Source organism: Anser cygnoides, chromosome 8 (genome assembly GCF_040182565.1).
Source record: "Anser cygnoides isolate HZ-2024a breed goose chromosome 8, Taihu_goose_T2T_genome, whole genome shotgun sequence".
Lineage (NCBI taxonomy): Eukaryota > Metazoa > Chordata > Aves > Anseriformes > Anatidae > Anser > Anser cygnoides.
Window position 1 is genome coordinate 16,582,398 of NC_089880.1, and position 20,693 is coordinate 16,603,090.

The 20,693-nt window shown below is 41.6% G+C and overlaps 2 protein-coding genes across 12 annotated transcripts in view; one reads left to right on the top strand and one right to left on the bottom strand.

The window, feature by feature from the left end:
* The first annotated feature begins 109 nt into the window (after window positions 1-109).
* On the top strand, window positions 110-17,536 carry IVNS1ABP (influenza virus NS1A binding protein). 3 transcript variants are annotated; one of them, XM_048059236.2, is made up of 15 exons: window positions 110-324; window positions 6,360-6,607; window positions 7,973-8,095; window positions 8,410-8,579; window positions 8,665-8,740; window positions 9,465-9,638; window positions 10,069-10,194; window positions 11,580-11,687; window positions 13,836-13,962; window positions 14,252-14,476; window positions 14,577-14,698; window positions 14,870-14,996; window positions 15,077-15,208; window positions 15,364-15,537; window positions 16,071-17,536. In XM_048059236.2, exons 3-15 carry the CDS (start codon window positions 7,985-7,987, stop codon window positions 16,322-16,324), a joined length of 1,926 nt encoding a protein of 641 aa, XP_047915193.2. In that variant the 5' UTR covers window positions 110-324; window positions 6,360-6,607; window positions 7,973-7,984; the 3' UTR covers window positions 16,325-17,536. The 3 variants fall into 3 exon arrangements, with proteins under 3 accessions (XP_047915193.2, XP_047915191.2, XP_013033382.3); XM_048059234.2 differs by having other exon boundaries at window positions 111-324; window positions 7,969-8,095; XM_013177928.3 differs by lacking the exon at window positions 110-324 and adding an exon at window positions 5,645-5,943 and having other exon boundaries at window positions 7,969-8,095.
* Window positions 16,815-20,693, bottom strand: part of SWT1 (SWT1 RNA endoribonuclease homolog) — a 44,457-nt gene continuing 40,578 nt past the window's right edge. For 6 of the 9 annotated variants that reach the window (XM_067001475.1, XM_067001469.1, XM_067001472.1 and 3 more), the window contains exon 19: window positions 16,815-20,641. In XM_067001475.1, the coding sequence (XP_066857576.1) occupies window positions 20,383-20,641 (259 nt within the window). In that variant the 3' untranslated portion in view covers window positions 16,815-20,382. The remainder of the gene's footprint in view (window positions 20,642-20,693) is intronic. The other 3 variants (XM_067001477.1, XM_067001476.1, XM_067001474.1) reach the window with 1 other exon arrangement.

Here is a 20,693-nt window from a genome sequence, read left to right on the forward strand (position 1 = left end):
GAGGGATGGAGGGCAGGAAGGAGGGCGGAGGCCGGGAGGGCGCGATGCCGCCCGCCCCAGCGCCGCCTCCCGCCCGCCCCGCAGGAGGCGGAGGGCGCCGCGGGCTCTTCCTGCTCCGGCGGCGGGTCCTCGGCGCTGTGCCCGCGCTCCCGCTCCGCTCCGCCTGCCTCCTGCCTTCTCCCTCGCTTTCTCCCTCCGTCCCTCCGCCGCCGCCTCGCTCCGCTCCCTCTTCCCGGCTGGCTGGGGCTGCGTCTCCGCCTCGGCTTCCCCCGCAGCCTGGAGCCTCCCAATATGAACGGCGTCGTCTGCGCTCAGAGGCACCAGGTGGGGCGGCGGGGGGCCGCGGCTCTTTGTTCCCGGCGCGGGGCATGGCGGCGGGCGGGGCGGGCAGCGCCGTCGGACCGGCAGGGCGAGCGGAGCCCTGCGCCTCTCGCGCGGGGCCGGGGCCGGGGCCGGGGCCGGGGCGTTCTGCTTTTTTCGAAACGTTTCTCAAATCCCGAAGTTGCGCCGAGGAGAAGAGGCGTGATCCGCCCTCAGGCGGCGCCCCAAGGTCAGGCCGCCGGCCCGCGCCTCAGCCTCAGCCCGGCCGCCCGAGGAGAGCGCCCGGGGCCGGGCCTGGCGCGCGGCGGGTCGCGGCCGGGGGCCGAGGGCCGAGGGAGGGGTGCTGGCACGGGCACGGCCCCCCCGACACCCGCATCGCTTCTGGGAGCGGGCTGCGGGCCCGTCGGTGCTGCTGGAGGCCGGCGATAAATCAGAGGCCCTCTGGGCGTTAACGCTGGAGGGGAGGGGGAGAGCCACGGCAGGGCTGTGTGCCTGCAAGCCCGCCTGGCCGGCGGCCTCTCGGAACGCCTCAGAGGCTTTTCACGACGGAGAACACCCCGGCCTCGGCAGTTTCACTGCTGCTCCCAAGACTCCCAGAAACATAAAAAGCGAATTGGTTGCAGTTCTGTGAAGGGTGAAAAAATGTTGACAAAGTGAGAGGCGAGGCATCCGAGTTACTTACGAAGGAAGAAGGATAGCAAGGCCGAGTGGTGACAGACTAGTGGAAATTCAGTATCATATCACTCTCTCCGTATTCGTCACAGTTTGTGAAGGGGAATTTTTTTTTTTTCTTCAGTGATGGGTGTGTAGACATCACATTTATTCTTTTCCGTCAGGGATCTACAAAGTAAGGAACTAAGCAGGATGTACCGCTGCGATGGTGAGATCGGTTTAATTTTAGAAGGTGGATTTTGTCACCACAAACCCAGCTCCTGGAGCACAGACAGGATGCAGCAGTCAGCAAATACATGCCAATTAGGAAATGGTACTTTAGCTACTGTAAATAGGTATAATTTCTTTCCTCAGTTTGAGTGTTTAAGAAGTGGGGAGTGTTAAAGGCAAAAACTGCCCAGCTGGGAGGGATGAGACAACAAACAAACAAACCCAAACAGTTTGCTGGTTGTGTGATAAACGTTTGAAGAACTGTAGGAAGTGTGTTAGTAGAAATCCATGGGGGTGGGGGGTGGGAGAGAAATGTTCAGGTTTTAAGAGACTATGTATGAGGCAGAAAGTAGACAAAGACAATGAAAACAACAACAAAAAAGTTTTAACGAGGTGGAAAAGGAGAAGAGGAAGTGCAGAACCGGTATGGAAAAAGGAACATGAGACAGTGAAAGAGAGCATGTCAGAAGCATGGCGGAAAAGCACTGGAAATGAGTCCTAACTGGGCAGCTGGTGTGTTGCAGCTGAGTTGTAGTCGAAGGAGCAGTAACATTCTAGCACAAAATCTGCTTCTTGTAAATTTTTCTAGGTCTTCAAGGACACGTTTTTGTATACAGAGCTCTGTAGCCTTGCTCTCTGTAATGCAGTCCAAGTATTGCATTTTCTTGGACTACATGTAAAAGGTGTTGGAAAACGTCCATAGTACTTTCTCCTTTCCCTTCAGTCCTTAACTGGTGGTAGCAAATGCCCTATCCCTTTCTCCTCACTGTGGGGACATGGGGCATGGCGTGGGTTGATTTGCAGCAAAACACAAGGTTACAGGTTATTACATTTACAGGTTATTTACCAACCAGACTAAATGTGTAGTGGAAAATAACCAAAAAGTAAATATGCAAACCAACGTTGATACATAATCTATGAGTCTTTACTTGTATTAAATCACTGGTGTGAAGAAGTTGAGTCTGTTCAGTGGTGCAAATTATGTTGGTATATGTTTTAGCCCATAGTATTTTACCCAAATGCAAACCCAGACATGAAAATATATTATATTATGATATGGGTAAGGGACTGCAAGTACTTATAGGTCTGACCTACATTTCTTCTAAACTAGGCTGTGAAAAGCAGGAAAGCCCTCAGCAAGCAGAAAACATTTAGGAACACCAAATGTGGTGTTAAATTCCATTTATGTTCCACTGTATCAACAAGTGTCAATCATTCTATCAACAGGTATCAACTTGTAATCAAAAGTTTTAAAAGTATCTCCTAAGCTAAAACATTAACTGAAAAATCAATGGTTTAGCATTGAGTTGAAGAGGTAATTCCTTAATATGGTAAAAATCTTGTGCAAAATTGGCATAAAGCATCGACTTTAATTTTTTACTGAAGTACTGCACGTGGAAGTACCACCGGACTAGACCCAAGTTCTCAGCTGGGAGGAAAAATAAATAGCACGTGTGGCGTTTGGTCGTGGGCAGCCTCAGCGCTGGGACCTGCCAGCCTGGTACCTCACCCAAGGCTGCAGCACGTGCTGTCCCCAGAAGTGGCTCTGTAGAGGACAGTCCTAGGTCATGGCAACGGGTTTAAGACCTCAGAGAAATTCAACAGTAATCTTAATGCAGGTTTTTTTTAATGGCTTTTAAAAATATTTTTGATGTTGGAATGTTTTCTGCGTGAGGGGATTGTAAGTACTAAACACAACCAACAATGTAAAATGTATTACGACATTTAATGGCTCTTCTAACTGCCTGACCTAATCATATTTCAGTAGTGTTTGCATTGCAAGATAGGTGTAAGAGGAGAGCGTAGTGAAAGATGAGAAGACATTGTTATTTAAATGAGTCTTCTTCGAAAATGCACCTTAAAGTGTATATGCAGTGAAATGACAAGATGAATTTAAGAGGAGAAAATTTCTCTTCTGGGAGTCAGCTAAGTGCAGTGAACTTATCGTGGAAAATTTTATCTGAGCTGTGAATCTTCCATAAGAAGATATACCACTGGAAATGGAGATCTCAGCCTGTGCATGTGGGTAAGTGTTCGGGCACTGCAGCTACGGGAACCCAGTGACGTTTCAGTCGAGCGAGAAGCAGGCACCTGAGTCGTGGTGTTCCTCTGCCCAGCTGCAGCAGCACGACGGGAGTGCTTAGCGCCCTCGAGCTGGCTCTTGGCTGCGGGGTGATGCCTCCAGGCTCAGCACCAGTCAGAATCCTTAAGGCAAAAACTACAATGCAAACCCAGATCATTCGCTTCTTGCTTTGGTTTAAAACTGTGTGCAGGAAGTAGGCCTTCTCTCAAGAAAAAAATTTCTCAAATGGAGATACCCAGTTCCTGCTCAGGAATGCTGGTTCTGTGGCTTTAAAGTCTTAAAATGATTCCATTTTGATGGAGCTTGAAAAGTAATTTCAGTGGTATGAGACCTCATGCTTTACCTAGCTTACAGTGATCTGTGACTGTCGCACTTGATTAAAAAAAATTAAAAATCCTGGAGAATTAAAATAATAATTAAAAAAAATGCTGATAGTTCTGGTGACAGTTCTTGATGGTGAGCTAGAAGGGAATATAAGCAAAAATCAGAAAAAATGGTAATTAAAGGGCTACTTAAATTTCAAAGTGACCATAGAAAGGAATTTGTTTGCAGTACCTTTTTATAACTTTTGAAGTAGCAAATGTTGTCATTCTTGGCTTTTTGTTGATTTTTAACTGATGAAAACAATTGTTCTGCCATTGGCGTACCAAAACGGAAAGGATGCAGAATGCAAATAACACAAGCATATTCATTAATGCTACTTTTGAATACTAATATTAGCCGTGGTTTGCATACAACAGTACTAAAACTTAGTGGCAGTAGTTAGATGTTCAAACTCTTAGAAAACATTAGAAAATACTGCTAGGTGCATAAATGCAGAGTTTTCATTCATGTGCAAAGGAACACTTTGAAGGACAGATCTTTAGTTTAAGTCCAGAGTTATTTTGGATGCCCTTTATAGGTCTTGAAGGTTGTAAGCGAGCACGCAGGACGAAGTTGAAACGCTGCCCATGAAATTAAGTTGTTCTGTTAGAACAGAACGTGGCAGAACATGCCTGGAGATGCAGACGGAAGGGGGATGGTTCTGGCGTTTAATTGAAATTATTTGAATAGTTGTCGTGTAACTTGAAATCTACCCAAAGCCTTGACACTGGTAATTAGCAGCAACTCCAGTGAATATTGAACAGGGGAGTACATAATGCGATGCGCAAGCAGGCTGGAAGCCTGTTTGTCTGGATATGGCAGCAATGTACATTTAATTTGCTTTGGTAATTGTGGAGCTCAGAGCAGGTGAGCAGTGGCTGGATGGTGGTCCCTGGGAGGGAGAAGGCAGGTTTAAAACCTGAAATTGCAAACTCGGAGGTCTCATGGCTGTAACTCTTGTACATTTGAAAATAGTCTTGATGAAGCCCAACTTCTGGTACTTTCTTAGAACTTCTTTTTGAACTAGTTCACTGCCACGCTTGTGTTGAAATAGCATCTCTGCGTCTTTGAACAAGAGAATGTTTCAAATGAGATGAATCTCCGTGGGAAGTGTGGACACCAGGTTGTTTGCTTTGTTTTTGAGAAGTGAAACTCCTTGTTTGCTTTAGAAACCGGAGATGTTTTCCCTGCTGTACCAATAAGGCAAGAAGCATTGACTTCCAAATGCTTACAGTTGAATAATATTTGGTAAATAGAGTTTGGTTTCAGTTTTGTAACATGCCTGTAGGATCATTTTAAAACAGCATACATTTAATGTACAGAGGTTCTTCTCCCAGCAAAGTGTGCTGGGACGAGAGCGTGCTGTGGGAATCTGTAGGGGTGCCGTGGTGCCCCCCGTGCTGGGGGCCCTCCTTGGCAGACAGGCACCGCTGCTGCTTGAGCGCGGGTGCTCGTGCTCGTGCCTTTGCTAGTGGCCACATGTAGTTAACGCTAATTCTGGCTACCTGGCTGTCTGCTGACTGCCACGGCCTCTCCTCAGGGTTGCGGGAAGCTGATAGGGGTGGATGGAAGCAGTTTCTTTCCCTGGGGAGCTGCTGTGCTGTGGGATAATGCCCCCTGCTGCCCGGGAGAATCGGTCCCGTGCTTGAGCTGCTGCTGATCTGCTTGGAGTCCGAAGGAGGGCCAATTCCTGACAAAATGATCCTGGCTGTGGCCGGGCAGGGGAGCCACGGGGCTCTTCTGCCTGCTCTGTAGGTGACTTTTAAGTTTTGACAAGGAGAAATGGGCTGCACCTATTTTGAGGAAACCTGATTCCCAGCACGGCATTTAACCTGTAGCTACAAATATCACTTGGGAACTGCAGCGGGGAACTCAAGTGGATGAAGTGATCGATGTTTTCCCGAGGCGGCAGCAGGGTCATGGAAAGTTCCAGAGTGGGTGGTTGTTGCCTGCTCCCTCCCCACTGCTGCTCCTCCTCCTCTTCTCCCCTCCCCGAAAAGGCCGGCATAAACAGCCCCTGCACGAAGGATCCCACCAAAGCTACCCCGGGCTGCAGTGCCAGTGTGGGGCTTGGCTGCAGCTGACGGGTTCTGCTCGGGGGTAGTGAAGAGACTTGTTATCCAAGAGGTTGTCGTAGAAAACAACAATTTCTGACTTTATAGTTGTTTTTTTGGAAGTACCTAAGACTGGAGACATGCCCAGTCCTTTCAGACGTGTCCTTAATCCATCTTCGGTCCATTTTAGGCATTTAGGAGAAGAAGGATACAAGTAGACAAGTACAGGGAAAGCAAAAGGTAGGAGGCATGTGGAGTGGCTTCTTTTTTTATATATGTTTAGTAGTTTTTGTTTTGTTACTTAAGAGTTTGTCTTGTGTAAGCAAGCAGTAATATCTAGATATAGGTAGGAAGTGCTGAAAGTCAGGATTGGTAAGGAATTGTCTGAAAATTGGATTCAGCTGTTTTAACTTTTTTTTTCTAAATACTGCTGTAGCTACTATCTTGTCTCTGTGTGGATAGGAATTGGTATGGTGCACCTGTTGTTAGACATGAGGATGTAGTGGTGTCAATATGGAATTTCTCAGGTTGTTCCCTCTTTGTCTAGAACACTTGTTTTTGAGGGGTCAGGAACTTCTACTTTAGGAGACTAAATTTCACCAGAAATATGTGGTAGCATTATATATTGTCCTTACTTGATAATTTCTTTATTGCAGATTATGATGCATGACTATCACAGAAGAAATTCATGTCTATAGCTCTTAAGGACTTGATTACATCATCTTCAAGCCTGATAGTTTTGGAATCCATATTGCGGCTGCAAAGACACGTCTGTTTTTGCATTTCAACAAACATCTTCCCTATCAGAGGATACTGAAACTGAAGTGCTCTGTTTTGACACAGGGATACCATTGGAATAATTTAAGACCTCCCAGTTAAAAATTTACAGTAATATATTTGCTAGGTAAGTTAATACTGGTAGGTGTGTATTCAATAATTAATAGTTTTGCTGAAATTCTGTGACTTTAAAAACTTCCTGTCCTCTTTTTTTTTTTTAATTTTAAATTGTAACAATTGAAAATCTATGCAAATAGAAACATCTGGAAGTAAGACTGTTGCCAGTTTACAGTCAAATACTTTCTGTATTAAGTGAAGGCAAAACAAGTGGAATAAAGCTAGAATTATTTGTGTGGAGCTTGCTATTATTTTTGTACTGTTTCTTTATTTCCAATTTTGTATTTTATTGGGGGGGGTTGTTTAATCTTTTGCTTTTTTTTTAAATTTCAGAAGGAAATATAATTTATTGCTGATAATGTTACTAGCATTCCACATATTATTTCCTCTAAAATTGTTGAGGAAATTTTACTTTTGCGTATGTTGGCAACTCAAACTTAAAGATTTGAGAGAGAGACAAATTCAGTATGTCATCTCAGGGTCATATTTTAGTACTCCTAGTTAGCTTCCTATTTCTTAAGAGAACTTTTTCTAAAGTGCTTAGATTAAAAAAAAAAATAAAAATTAAAAAAAAAGACAGTTAAATGACTTACAAAATAGCTTTCAAATTCAAAAGATAGATAGTTTCCTGAAGTTATTTTTCCAGTCTTGGTCCAAGTTGCATGAGGTGACATGTTTGTATATGGGTAAGATGTTCAGGGGAAGTTGCTTTAGCTTCATGAGGACTTAAAATACATGGTGGTGATACAGAATATATTTCAATCTGTCTGTTTTCTTTTATAGTTTTCAGCTACTCTGAAATATGTCAGCCATTACACTCATAAAATCAAGCAATTTTTTTTTTTAATTTCTCTGGCTATTTGACTTCCCTTTTTACTTTAAATTCTCAGTTCTTAGTTTTCGATGCAGCTGCTTTTTAGGTCTGTGCAGAAATAAATCTGGTCAATATGACATTTTATGCAGTGAGCAGAAAATAGCAATGAATCTTCCAGATCTGATCTTAAGTGGAGGGAGATAAGGCTTCTTGCCTAATCCAGAGGTTTCCAACTTGCTTACAGAGAGCAAGCACAGGTTCAGCATCTGGTTTTGGAGCTGGTACCTGCGGAAGTGATGTGGAGAAGTTGAAAGGGAGGAAAAAAAAGTTGTGGAGCATCTCACTTTGAAAAATCATTAATATGGTCAATCCGAAGTATTGTTGTTAACACATAGTCACCAGCAGTAGTACTCTTGTAGTTTCTTTCTTTTTTTTTTTTTTTGAGGTGGATGTTTTTTTGAAAAAGTTCTTATGAATGTTTGCAAGTGATGTGTTAATTGTACTTCTATACGGAAGCAAAATGTTATATCTGAAAATGATACACATTCTGTTCTCAGCCAGACCAACTCCAAAATGATTCCTAATGGATATTTGATGTTTGAAGATGAAAATTTCATCGAGTCATCTGTTGCCAAGCTAAATGCCTTACGTAAAAGTGGTCAGTTCTGCGATGTCCGACTCCAGGTAACTTTTTTCCTCTCAAGTATTATGGTTGAATGTGTTTTTTCATTGTTTTGTAGTACTATATATTTTTTTTCTGGAAAATCCATATTTAAAAGAAGAAAGCAGATACTACTTTGAGAGAAGCACCATACAACACTAATGAGTTTTTTCAGGTGATGTAAGTTGAAGGCAGTATTGATTAATTTATTGATTAATAAATTGATTTGAATGGGGCCATTCACTTGGGAAGGTCTTTATACTGCGTTACAATATAAATCTATTTTTTAAGAAAATCTTACAACCCTGTGGATTTTTTATCTGTTTTTTAAATAAAGGTGTGTGGACATGAGATGTTGGCGCACAGAGCTGTGCTGGCTTGCTGCAGTCCCTACCTGTTTGAAATCTTCAATAGTGATAGTGATTCTCATGGAATTTCCCATGTCAAATTCGATGATCTCAATCCAGATGCTGTTGAAGTTCTGTTGAACTATGCCTATACTGCTCAGTAAGTACTTTTCTGAGAAATGAGAGAGGGCAAGTTTTAATTATAAAGAATCAAAGTAATGAAGTTATGTTTCTTTCTTCAATAGGTTAAAAGCTGATAAAGAACTGGTGAAAGATGTATACTCAGCAGCAAAGAAGTTGAAGATGGAGAGAGTTAAGCAGGTACAGTTCTCAGCTCTTCCAGAGGTCTGTTCTGTTTTCTCAGTCAGACAGTGTTATGCTTTTTGGTGGTAATGGGACTAAAAAATGATTCTGTGGAAAAAGTGCTTAGCGGGTAAGCTTTTGCATAGTGTTAATTTGAGTGACATCAGGATGTATTGCTTCGGTTTGTGTTATCTTTGTGCTGAAGGCTCTCTGAAGCTAAGTTTTTATTTGTGCACATGTGTAAGTAAAATGGCTTATGAATCTTAGCTGGTTAATTACCTTAAGGTTCATGGGAGCACTGATGTGCTTGGTTGTTTTGGGGGAGGCATAATTGGCTCTGTAACTCTGTGGCAGTGGTATGTGAAAAAGGAATAACCCACACACTGCGGAATGTAAGTTTTGAGCTTGGTTTCCAAAATACTTGCTCTTGCTGAAAATGGGGATACCTTTGACAAGGGAATTGGGATTTGTATCTTCACTTAATTGCAGGTAGGCAGTTTTGAGCAGGTTTGCAAAGAAACGCATATATGTAAGTAGCTTTTGTATGTGTAGGACGTTCTTCTAATGTATGCATATTCTTATGGAAGGCGACATTTCATTTACAGCAGCTAGTGCGGGGAGATGACAACAGACAAACAGTCACTGTTCTGCAGTTAAAAAAAATTTGTTTCTGTGTGTTGGGGTGGATAATTTGTACATATAAGAATCATGTAAATTAAGATGCAGCTTCCTTTTTTAAAAGGTTTGTGGTGACTACTTGCTCTCCAAGATGGACGTTCAGAGCTGCATCTGTTACCGAAATTTTGCAAGTTGTATGGGAGACTCACGTTTGTTGAACAAGATTGATGGCTACATTCAGGAACATCTTTTGCAGATTTCAGAACAGGAGGAATTTCTCAAACTTCCACGGTTAAAGGTTAGCTGAAGTTTGTAGACTTACTTTTGTTATGGGACTGCAGGCAATGTGAAGGGAGTTACAAAATCACCTTTACAAAAAGTAATCCAAGGAACAAAGGTAAAGTTTTCCTGCTCCCAAAAGGGAAGCCATAGTATGCTGAGTTTTAGAAAATAACATGAACATTCTGTATAATATTCATGCTAATGTGCAACTTGACTGTAGAGCCTGTGCACTGTCATCCTTGTCTAGAATAAAACGTAACTGCAGTTGTACTTCAATGGGCTTACTAGTTTGAGCTTGTGCAGTAGAAAGCTCCTGCTGTCTTCTAGCTCCAGTGAAAAGCAGGAGTAATGCTCACTCTGTAAAGTACGGTATGCTGCAAATAAAAGGGTAAAACCTGTGGAGTAAATCATCCAGTAATTCACTTCCCTTCTTCTTCTATTTCAAGCTTGAAGTAATGCTTGAAGACAATGTTGGCCTACCTAGCAATGGCAAATTGTACACAAAGGTAATCAACTGGGTACAGCGCAGCATCTGGGAGAATGGAGACAGCCTGGAAGATCTAATGGAAGAGGTTAGTCTTTAAGAAAATGGGATTAAACATCTTTTTCTTTTTTTTTTTTTAATATAGAAAAAATCAATATGAAGGATGATCCCTTTTTCTTTTTTTTTCCACTTTTTTAACTATGACCCTAAAGAATTTAAATTTTACTGTAGGTACCCCTAAGCTGAGAAACTGGGGGGGTGTTCAGGTGAGCTGAATGAACTGTTCAGTCTGGTCTTCCGCTTTCCTTTTTTGCTCACTATGTGCTGTATAGTAATCTCAAAAGTGGCATGTATCTTGCTTTAGAACTGGGGAGGTGGTACTGAAACTTGCTGTAGATTCTTGATGTTTTCCTTTGCAGGTTTTACTTGTAAATGCAAAGTAGGTAAAAGCTTCTAATGGTTGTTCCTCCCCATTGATTTATCTCCCCATAGGTTTATTAACAAAACTAGGATACCAAGGCTGAAGAACCAAGAAGAAACCTCAAGTGTATTGACACGTACAGAAGCAGCAGTCCTGCCCCAGTTCTCCTAAGAAAATCCGCTGTGGGCAGAGAACGATGATGATGATTTAATGGTGTTTACTTACTCCTTTACAGGATATATTATTTTAAAAGTTGTGTGTTATTAAATGGCTTTACTCATGAATAATAATGCTAGATGTAGCCTGGGCAGTTTTTAATGGAAAAATTGGTGGGGAATCGAAATTTCTAATTGGCTGGAAAAAATGGGCTTTAGAAATAGACACCAAACATCAAAATTTTCCCAGTTTGTTACTACAGGCACGGTAGATCTTCAGAAACACTTGTATAGGCAAAAGTACATGTTGATAACTGTCATACCTTCTTGAGTGTATATTTCCTCTTGGAATAACTAATTTTAAGCTTTGATCATGTTGAAATTCAGATGCATTTCATTGAAGCAGTTGCATCTGATGTTTAGACGTGGACAACAGTTTCTTCCAGAGCTTAAATTTGTGTTGTCTCCCCTCATCCCCATACCTTTCTTTTAGAGTCCACTGTTGGCTTCCCTTAACTCTTTCTGGTCAACATAAATATGTGTATTTTTCAGAGCAGAAAACTTGTTTGCGGGGATAACAAAAATGCTTGCATGAGATTGTGAATTTGTGTAATTCTGCAAATTAATGTACCTCTTGCTTGTCTAATGTTTCTGTGCTGGAAAAAACAGTAGAAGTCCTTGGAAACCGAAGATTTCTTTCAAGCTGAGAAAGTAAGGAACCTTCATCCAATGTTTGAAGATTGCCACCATGACATCTGCTTCCTTTTAGTTTTGTCATTCCGCTAGATTGAGATGAGATGACGAGAAGTATGCTGGCGACTGCCTTTTGTAATCTGCCTGTAGCTAAGTAATAATGGAGACAGTAGCCACATGGGTATTCTGTTGTTGTTTTTGCAGGTTCAAACGCTGTACTACTCAGCTGATCACAAGCTGCTTGATGGAAATCTGCTAGATGGACAGGCTGAGGTGTATGGCAGTGATGATGACCACATTCAGTTTGTGCAGGTACAACTTGCAGAGAGTCCGAGGTAACCTCAGGTAGACTGGAGCAGTTCACAGCAACCTGAAGTCTTGCATACTGTAGCAGAGGAAGCAGCAGTAGCTTTAATGGTGAAATACATGACAAGAAAGCATATCTTTCTCAAAACTGCTGGACACAATGATTTAGACTCTACTGTCAGTTTATCAGCAGGCTGACTCAAAGTGAGCCTTTGCAAAATTAAGTGCTTTAGGTTTGACTTTTAAATAAATCTTGGGCTGTTAGAAGGAGGAAAAGGTAGAGAAGCGGTCAGCTGTAGCAGGTTAGTTGTAGCTTAGTAGAAATGTCCAGGAAATCATCTCCAAGAGACTGAAAAGAATTGTGGACCGACTGCTTGGCTTGCAGTTTTCCTGTTCATGAGACTGACTTAACAGATGCATAAGATTTTGGCACAGAAAAAGATTCCAGACATAAGTTCTAAGCTTTTAGCTGCCAGCATCCATTTCTTTTGTTCAGCTGTATTGGTAGCGTGCAAGAGAGATTTAAAAAAGCATCAGTACATAATTTCTGAGCCAGAGAGGGCTGATGCTTTGACTGTCTTGTGTTTTTTGAGTTTTTTTTTTTTAACTGCCAGCCAAATATGGTACTGAATCTCACCTCCTGAAAAACACGTGGCTTAGGACAATAGAGACTATTTAAGAAACAAACAAAAAAAAATAAACAAAAGCTAATAAATGTAAATTGTCAGTTGCTTTATCCAAATATAATTTAAATTCATTGAGCTAAAAGTATGTGTATTTTAATTCATAAGTGATGTGTGCAAGTATACATTTCTTGAAATTTTTTAGCAAATGATTACGTAAAATACTTCCATCTTGGCATGTGGATTTTAGAAGTGAAGAGAGATGAAAATGAAGCCAGCTAATATTCCTCTTGTTGTAATGCATCTTAGTAAACCTTCACAGATTTCACTACCTTTGGATGCTATTCCTTATAGTAGTTAAAAGCTAAGAGATGTACTTTCAAAAATTTCTTCTTCAGAAATGAGGCCAAAGAGTCCTCAACTTTTTCTTTTTTAAATCCTTTTTGATAATTGGAATTAACAATTTCAGAAATTTGCATCCAGCCTTTGGAAATGTCAGGCAGTCGAGAGAACACCAAAAGCCCACAGACAATGGGTCTAGAAAATGGGTCAGTAACTTTAAAATTTCTGAATTACAGATGTTTGCAATGTCAGTGACTGTTGAGGTAGTTTAAGGATAGAAGAATAAGCTCTTAACTGAATGAAGATTCAGAAACAAAAATGCTATCCACAAATAAATTGGTTTTCATGCAAAGCTGAGTGTAGCTGTCAAACTCTGTGTAAGGTTATCTATGAGTTAGATGGTGTGTTCTGGAAATCTTATGACAGTTTCCATAGAAATCAGACTCCAGGGAACTGTGCAGGCACTGTAAATTTTGGTCCTGTGGTTATAATGTCTCTTCTTAAAAAAATAGACAGAATTTTAACCTCCCTTTTGGTTCTTCAGATTCAGAAAAAGCCTGCACAATCCGACCAGCTGTGTCTGAAATGTGAAATTTTGGCTTTTCTTAGTTTGGCAAAATAATGTAAACTACAGTATAAATTTAATTGAAGAAGAAAAGAGAGCAGTAATCTCCTGTTAGTGGGAAGTATCAAGGGAGTAAAATCCAAGAAACGGCTAATCTGAACACAGAGAGGAACTGAACTGAAATTAATTCGTCTTCAGGGAATGAAGAGAATAGTTAATTCACTTCCAACAGCTTTATACAATTAACTCAAGTTCCAGAAGCAGAGTTCAAGTGTGGCTTCTACTTTGTGAATCATTTTTTTTCCAAGTAGATGGAGGTTTTTCCTTAGCCTTGAAAAACCTGCTAGTAATGCATATTCTCATCCAGGAATCTGAAATGATTTCTAGTCATACACCAGCAGTACAAAGGTGCAATCAGAGGATGAAATGAGTACCAAGCTAAGATGTAGGGTGGTGTTGGCAACTGTTGTTGAGTATGCAACAGTAGGTGGGCTATACACGATGCTCTGTGCAGGTGGTAGCTGAAGTGTTCTCTTGAATAGTTATGTATTAGCTCAGGGAAGCAAAGGTAGAAAGAGGAGCAGTCTCTGGCTAGGTTTCTGTAGCTGCCTTTTGATTTTGCAGAAGAAGCCACCACGTGAGAATGATCACAAGCAGATAAGTAGCAGCTCCTCTGGAAGTCTTTCTCCAAGTGCTACTGTTCAGAGTCCTAAACATGAATGGAAAATCATTGCTTCAGAGAAAACTTCCAGTGAGTATCTGAGGAGGCAGGGGAGTTGTCTAAAAGATGCATCTGGTGTTATGTACCCACCACCTCTCACACTCAAGGGTTCCCTTCAACATCTCTAAGCAGCACTTTTTCTTACTGATGATACGCTAATTTGTGGGGTGTTTCTAAAATAACTGGGGCCAAGCTGGGATCACCGATGTTTCGATCCCGTGTCCACAGGGCCATTAGAAATCCTGTGGTGTGTATAATTTGACCCAGAAAGTCCTAAGTCATTCGTATCAGTCTTCTCTCCTGTTCTCCTGACTTACAGGTAATACCTACCTGTGTCTCGCTGTTCTGGATGGCGTGCTGTGCGTGATATTCCTGCATGGCCGCAACAGCCCTCAGAGCTCTCCCACCAGCACGCCGCGACTGCTGAAGAGTCTGAGCTTTGAGCTTCAGCCAAACGATGTAATAGAGAAGCCCATGTCTCCCATGCAGTATGCTCGGTCTGGATTGGGCACAGCTGAACTTAACGGCAAGCTGATCGCTGCAGGTAAGAGAAGTAGTAACAGTTCTTTAAAACAGCTTGCTCAGTTTGGAAGGGGTGCAGTTGGTCTTTGGAAGTTTGATACCATTCCACCTTTTGATTTTAGGTGGATATAACAGAGAGGAATGCTTGCGCACAGTGGAATGCTATGATCCGCAGAAGGACGCTTGGACTTTCATTGCACCTATGAGAACGCCGAGAGCTCGGTTCCAGATGGCAGTTTTAATGGTGTGTGGAGATCAGATGATATGTTGAGATTATGTAAACATAGGTGGGATGAATATTGGAAACCTATAAAACAGTAATACAAGTTGCTTAATTGAATTTAGAAGGTTACTAAAGTGGTAACGTTTTGAGTTGACCACTTGTATGTGAAAGGTACTCATTTTTTCCATTTAGGGGCAGCTGTATGTCGTGGGTGGGTCGAATGGCCACTCGGATGACTTGAGCTGTGGAGAAATGTATGAGCCAGAAATAGATGACTGGACTCCTGTTCCGGAACTGAGAACCAATCGTTGCAATGCAGGTAACACCTCTGCAGCTGATCAACTGTTATTTTCTTTATTAATTTATTACCTTACTTATTATTCTTTCCTATATGAATAGGAGTATGTGCCCTGAATGGAAAACTTTACATTGTTGGTGGTTCAGATCCTTATGGCCAAAAGGGACTTAAGAACTGTGATGTGTTTGATCCTCTGACAAAATCGTGGACAAGTTGTGCTCCACTTAACGTCCGTAAGTCTGCTGTGCAATTTGGGAGGGAGGGGGAAAAAGGGCAGTTGCAAAACCATGGATTTTAAACAAAAAAGCTGATTAAGTTTCAGCTGCTGTGGCAAGCTGTTAGTGCACTGCTTCCGTGCTGCTCTGTAACTCGTGGTGTTTGGTTGCAGGGAGACATCAGTCTGCAGTGTGCGAGCTCGGCGGGTATTTGTACATAATTGGGGGAGCAGAATCGTGGAACTGCCTGAGCAGCGTGGAGCGTTACAATCCAGAGAACAATACCTGGACTCTGATCGCACCCATGAACATGGCTCGACGGGGAGCTGGAGTGGCTGTTCACGATGGTAGGCTCCTGCAGTCTTATGCAGCCTCTTATGCTTAATGAATTTTTCATGTTGAGCTACAGTAAAAGTAGAACACAAAGGTGTCTATTCCTTTGTATTCTAATAAAGGGAGGGAAAAATACTGGAAGAACTTGGTTTATGCCTTCACTTACTTAAAAACTAACCAGAAAAATGAAAAGCTCTGACTTTGGGAGCATCTCCCCCAGCCCTTTTTTCTTTTTTTCTCTTTTTTCTTTTCTCTTTTTTTTCTTCCTCCCCCGCACCCCCCATCCCCCCCAACATCACCCTTGCAGCTTCCAGAACTGCACCTGTTTGAATTTGGGCTTTGGAAATTATTTCAGACCAATCAGCCCTAATGATCAGAAGAGCTCAGCAGGTCTGTGCTGTGACTCCAGAACCTAAAAAAAGCAAGTTTCTGCCAGGAAACCCTTACGTTCCTTCGCTCTGGCTTGGTCTTCCGGGAAAGGAAGGCTGTGTTTGGAAGTATGGAGGGTGCTTAGCAGTGAAACACCCATTTTATCTCTTTTTCATAGGAAAACTCTTTGTTGGTGGAGGCTTTGATGGCTCTCATGCGGTGAGCTGTGTGGAGATGTATGACCCTGCTAAAAATGAGTGGAAGATGATGGGAAATATGACTACTCCGAGAAGCAATGCCGGCATCACGACGGTGGCAAACACTATTTATGCAGTTGGGGGATTTGATGGCAACGAATTCCTGAACACAATTGAAGTCTACAATCCAGAATCAAATGAATGGAGCCCCTACACAAAACTTTACAAGTTTTAGGTGAATTAAATTCCCTTTTCAAACTAACAGGCTTAGTGATGTAATTGTGTTTTAGTAGAGGTACACTTGTGAATAGGGTTGGGGAGGGCATAGATGTTGCCAACAGCAACACAGAGCTTTTGCATATTGCATATTAATGTGCTGTACATATTTGTTTTGGAAAGAATATCAAGATGAAGGGTTTTTTGTGTATTTTAGAACTTTGTTTCAGGGTGGTGGGGTTTTTTTGTTTTGTTTTTTTTTAAGACTTTGACGATATTGCAAGAGAAACTAGATGGAGCGTATCATTTCAGGAGCTTCCCCCAGTGTTTGTTTTTGTCACTTTGCACATTAAATGATGTTTTCTTTTCTGTACAATGTGTTCTTGGGGCAGGAAGTGTAAGGTTTATGGGGGATCGTTTTTTCATCAGGCCTTGTTTTCTTCAGTAACTGGAACAATCTGTAACAAGAAGCCTTATTTAAATAGATATAATGGCTATTTTTTTTATTAAAAAAGCTGACATGCCTGCCAATACCTTATCTTTTATGATTGCCTTTTTATAACAGTTTTTATATACTCAACGGAGTATTTTATCTGTTGAAATGAAAACGGCAGATAAATGGTTATTGAAGCAAAAAGACAACCTTGGAGTTCATAGAGACTGAGTGGGACTTCGATTTACCACTGTAGTTGAGCTTCTGAGCTTTTGCCTCTGCTACAATATTGCAACTTAGTATGCAACACTTTCATTAGATCCAAATGGAGTTTCTGAACATAACATAGCTGTGACTTTCTAGCATGGGAAAATTATTTTGGCTCCAAATATTTTGACAAAAATGTAGAGGGTGCTTTCTGTACAGCAGTTTTGTTACTAGGGTTGACCTAACATTTGTAAAACAAACTTACGTGTGGGGTTTTTCTCATGTTTTTTAAACTCTTCCAAGTTGGCAACGAAAATGTATTCATCTGATTAGTAACTGTTTTAAGTTTATTTTTCTAATATTACAAACTGAAAATGTGATAGAACACCGATAACTTGACTTCATATGTACTCATAGTGCTATGTTTTAGTTCACTTTCTCTATTCATATGGATAAAATGTTGGTTTGGATGACTTGGTGTCGAAGGTGTAGTGCTGCACATCTAAACTCCTGGTGCCAAAACTAGCACTTAACTGCTTGCTGCTCGTGCAAACACATTAAAGGTACCTTTTGGGAAATCCTTGCACCACAGGCTTCGTGTGCTGTGTCTTGGTGTTCCTTTCTTTAACGAAACAGTTTACAAACAACGTACGCCACTGAAAGGGGAGTTTCAGATGGATATAGGTGTCAGGCAAGCAACCTAGGACATTTAACTGAACTGCTGCAGCTCAGCCTTAGGGGGGTGAAGGGCTGTGTACCCCACCTGCCTGTGGTCTGAGATCCCTGAGCTCGTGGTGCAGACACCAAGGCCTGGCTCACCACATCCAGCTACCGCCCCTGGGTTTGAGAAAGTGTTGCTCCTAGGGGCCATGCGAATTGAAGTGGGGGGGTACTGAAGGTGAGATGAGAAACTGGGCCTGTGTCTGAATCATTTCAAGAAACTTCATTTAGGTGTGTTCCTAAGCACAGGTATAGGAAATAAAGCTGCACCCATGGTGGTGCTCGTTTCTGTCCCCATGCCATTCTGAACTTGATGATTTGATTCACCTCTCAACAAGGTAACAGCTGACTGATGCTACCACTAGGAACAGGCTTCTGCTACAGCGTGTTTCTACTTGACACTGTGTAATGCATCAGCAGCATACTACAGCTGGACAGCAGAGCAGAAAAACAAGACCCAGGAGTTACTGATTAGGCCAAGCTGTAAAACTGGGTGTGTTCTCACAGGAAGAGTCTTTATAAGAAAAAAGCTGAATAGTGTCTTAATCTGTCAACTCTCTCCCCTAAAGTTTATCAAAAGTAGACATGAGCTAAGGCAGAAAAATGTGATGTGCGTAAGTGGGTCTAATTTCCTATGTATATGGTACAAACTGCCAAATAAGATTATCTGAACACAGCATCTTACCCACAACTGTGGGATAACAGCGTCAATGGAAATATCCCCAATAAGAATTTTGCTCTGATAGTTACTTTTGCAAGCTACTTAGCACTAGGCACTTCAAATCAGGGAAGAGAACTGCATTAAACTTGCATCCACAGCAGCTAAGCAAATAGAGTGAAAATAAAGCTCGTCAAAGCAACATTATCAGAATTAACTGTCATTTATTATAACAATAAATTAGATTTTTTTTCTTACAATAAAGATTTTTTACAAATACATCCAAAAGTTAATATCAAAATAAACACTTCTAGAACTTTACTGGTCATCTCATCTCTATACAAATACATACATAAAAGAGGTAGCTTTAAAGGCCACAGCAGCATTGAAAATGGCTGTTAGAAAGTTTTGTTGACTTAAAGCAGTTTTAGAAAGCAACATACAACACATTCAACGAGAGATGTCACCTGAAGAGCAGAGGCAAGTCACTGTGTGTAACACAGAGGAAAAAATGCTTGCGTCTTTACAAGAAAAGATGACAAGGATGAGGAATTTACCAAAAGATTTTTTTTCTAGCAAGTTTCCACTACATCAAGATTTAAGTGGCTATTTTAACAAAGGAAAAATGCCACTGTCTTCTGAACTTAATACTTTTTTTTTTAAAGCATATTTCACATGCTTAATTACAAATGATCCTGGTTTCACTGCTGTTAACAGCCCGGAGTTTTCATTGGAAAAGGTCATACTGAGTATTCTGACAAAAGTACTTAAAAAGAGGTTCAGGACAAACACTTAGATGAGTTGTGGTGTGTGTGTTTTGTCTGTTTGTTTTTAAATAAAACAAGCATTAATCCATTTCTTTCCTCATTCTATATCCTCCTTTCAGCCTTATGTAGTGCAGTACATAGGACACATACTGCATCTGTGTTTTAGTCCTTCATGTCTGTAGGAGTGCAAGCATCATGGGCATCTGGCTTTGTAGTCAACTGCTGTCCTTCAGTCTTTTCAGAGCCTAGATATCACAAAACCCTTTTTTCCCCACACTGTTCACTTCCAGAGTGTCAGGAGAAATAAAAACCTTACCCTTATTTTTCTGTATAACCATATAACCATTAGTAACAGCTCTGACTTCCAACACAAACTTCTAGCATTTAGCACACCAGTCCAGCACATCTTGGTGTGTCCCAAAATTTTGTTGTATCGATCCAGAGACCCTCACTTGAGCCAGAAAATTCTACTAGCTTGCAACTGGCAGAAATTCTGACATTTAATGTTATACATGTATAACTTGTTTTTGTTTTCCCTTCAACTCAAATATAAAACGGCACCATTGAGAAAGAAGAAGGCAGGTTTTTTTGGCTCCGTGAATATTCCCTTCCCTCCCACCACGCCCCTGAGGAGCAGGCCTTCATGTGGGCAAAGCAAACAAAGGGGGGTGAGAAGCACAGCTCCACACCTTGAGTCAAGTGTCACAGCCAGCCCCTGTTCTTTGCTTCCATGTGAGCAGATGCGTTGCACTGCTTAATAGTGTGCTCCAGCTGGGCCAGTTGGCAACATCCAACTTCCAGTCTTTCTCTAGAGATGAAAAGATACAAACCCAGGTTATCAGGACACAGTGGATCCCATTTTATAGACAGGAACATTTCAGCATATTGCTTTAAAACAGAATTCCAATGGATTCTAATACTGTGCGTTAACACTGTCAAAAGCAGAGAACGTTCTGTACCTCTGGAAATCCAGATGTTAATCTTTTGCTGTAAAAATAAAGTAAGTTTATTGCAGAGCCAGCTAACCATTACATGCTCTCCCAGCTGTATCCTGCAATGAAACCTTCAAAATGCAACAGCCTAAAAGGCACACAGCAAACACTATTTCAACCTCAACACAAACCAAGCCTTCAACTAACACCAAATTTTGCCACTTTTCACAGAAGGTGTTTAGCTGCAGTTCAGCTCTGCAGTTCCTGTACATCTCTGGCCCGCAGACAGAACGAAGTTCCACCCACAGTTATGTTACAGAGATCCGCATTTTAGGCATGTGGAAAATTTAACTTCAATCTCTAGTGGGTACAGAAGGTCCTGTGGCTCTCGCACTTGCCTGACATCTGTATTTTTTCTGCTAATCCCTGGAGCGCCACCAACCACACAAGAAGAGACACTTTTATAAGCTTGTGCTCGTAGAAGTTAAATATAAGAAACATTTTCTGGAGTCTGAAAAGCCCAAAGTCTGGTTTGGAACACAGGGCAGGCTGGCAGACAGTGATGGATTTTGAAATAGTAGCTCGGCACGTGAAAACCTTTCCAATGTCAGTGGTTCCTCTGAAAGAAAGCACAACAAACCTTCCATCTTCAGAGTGCTTAAGTAAGCACT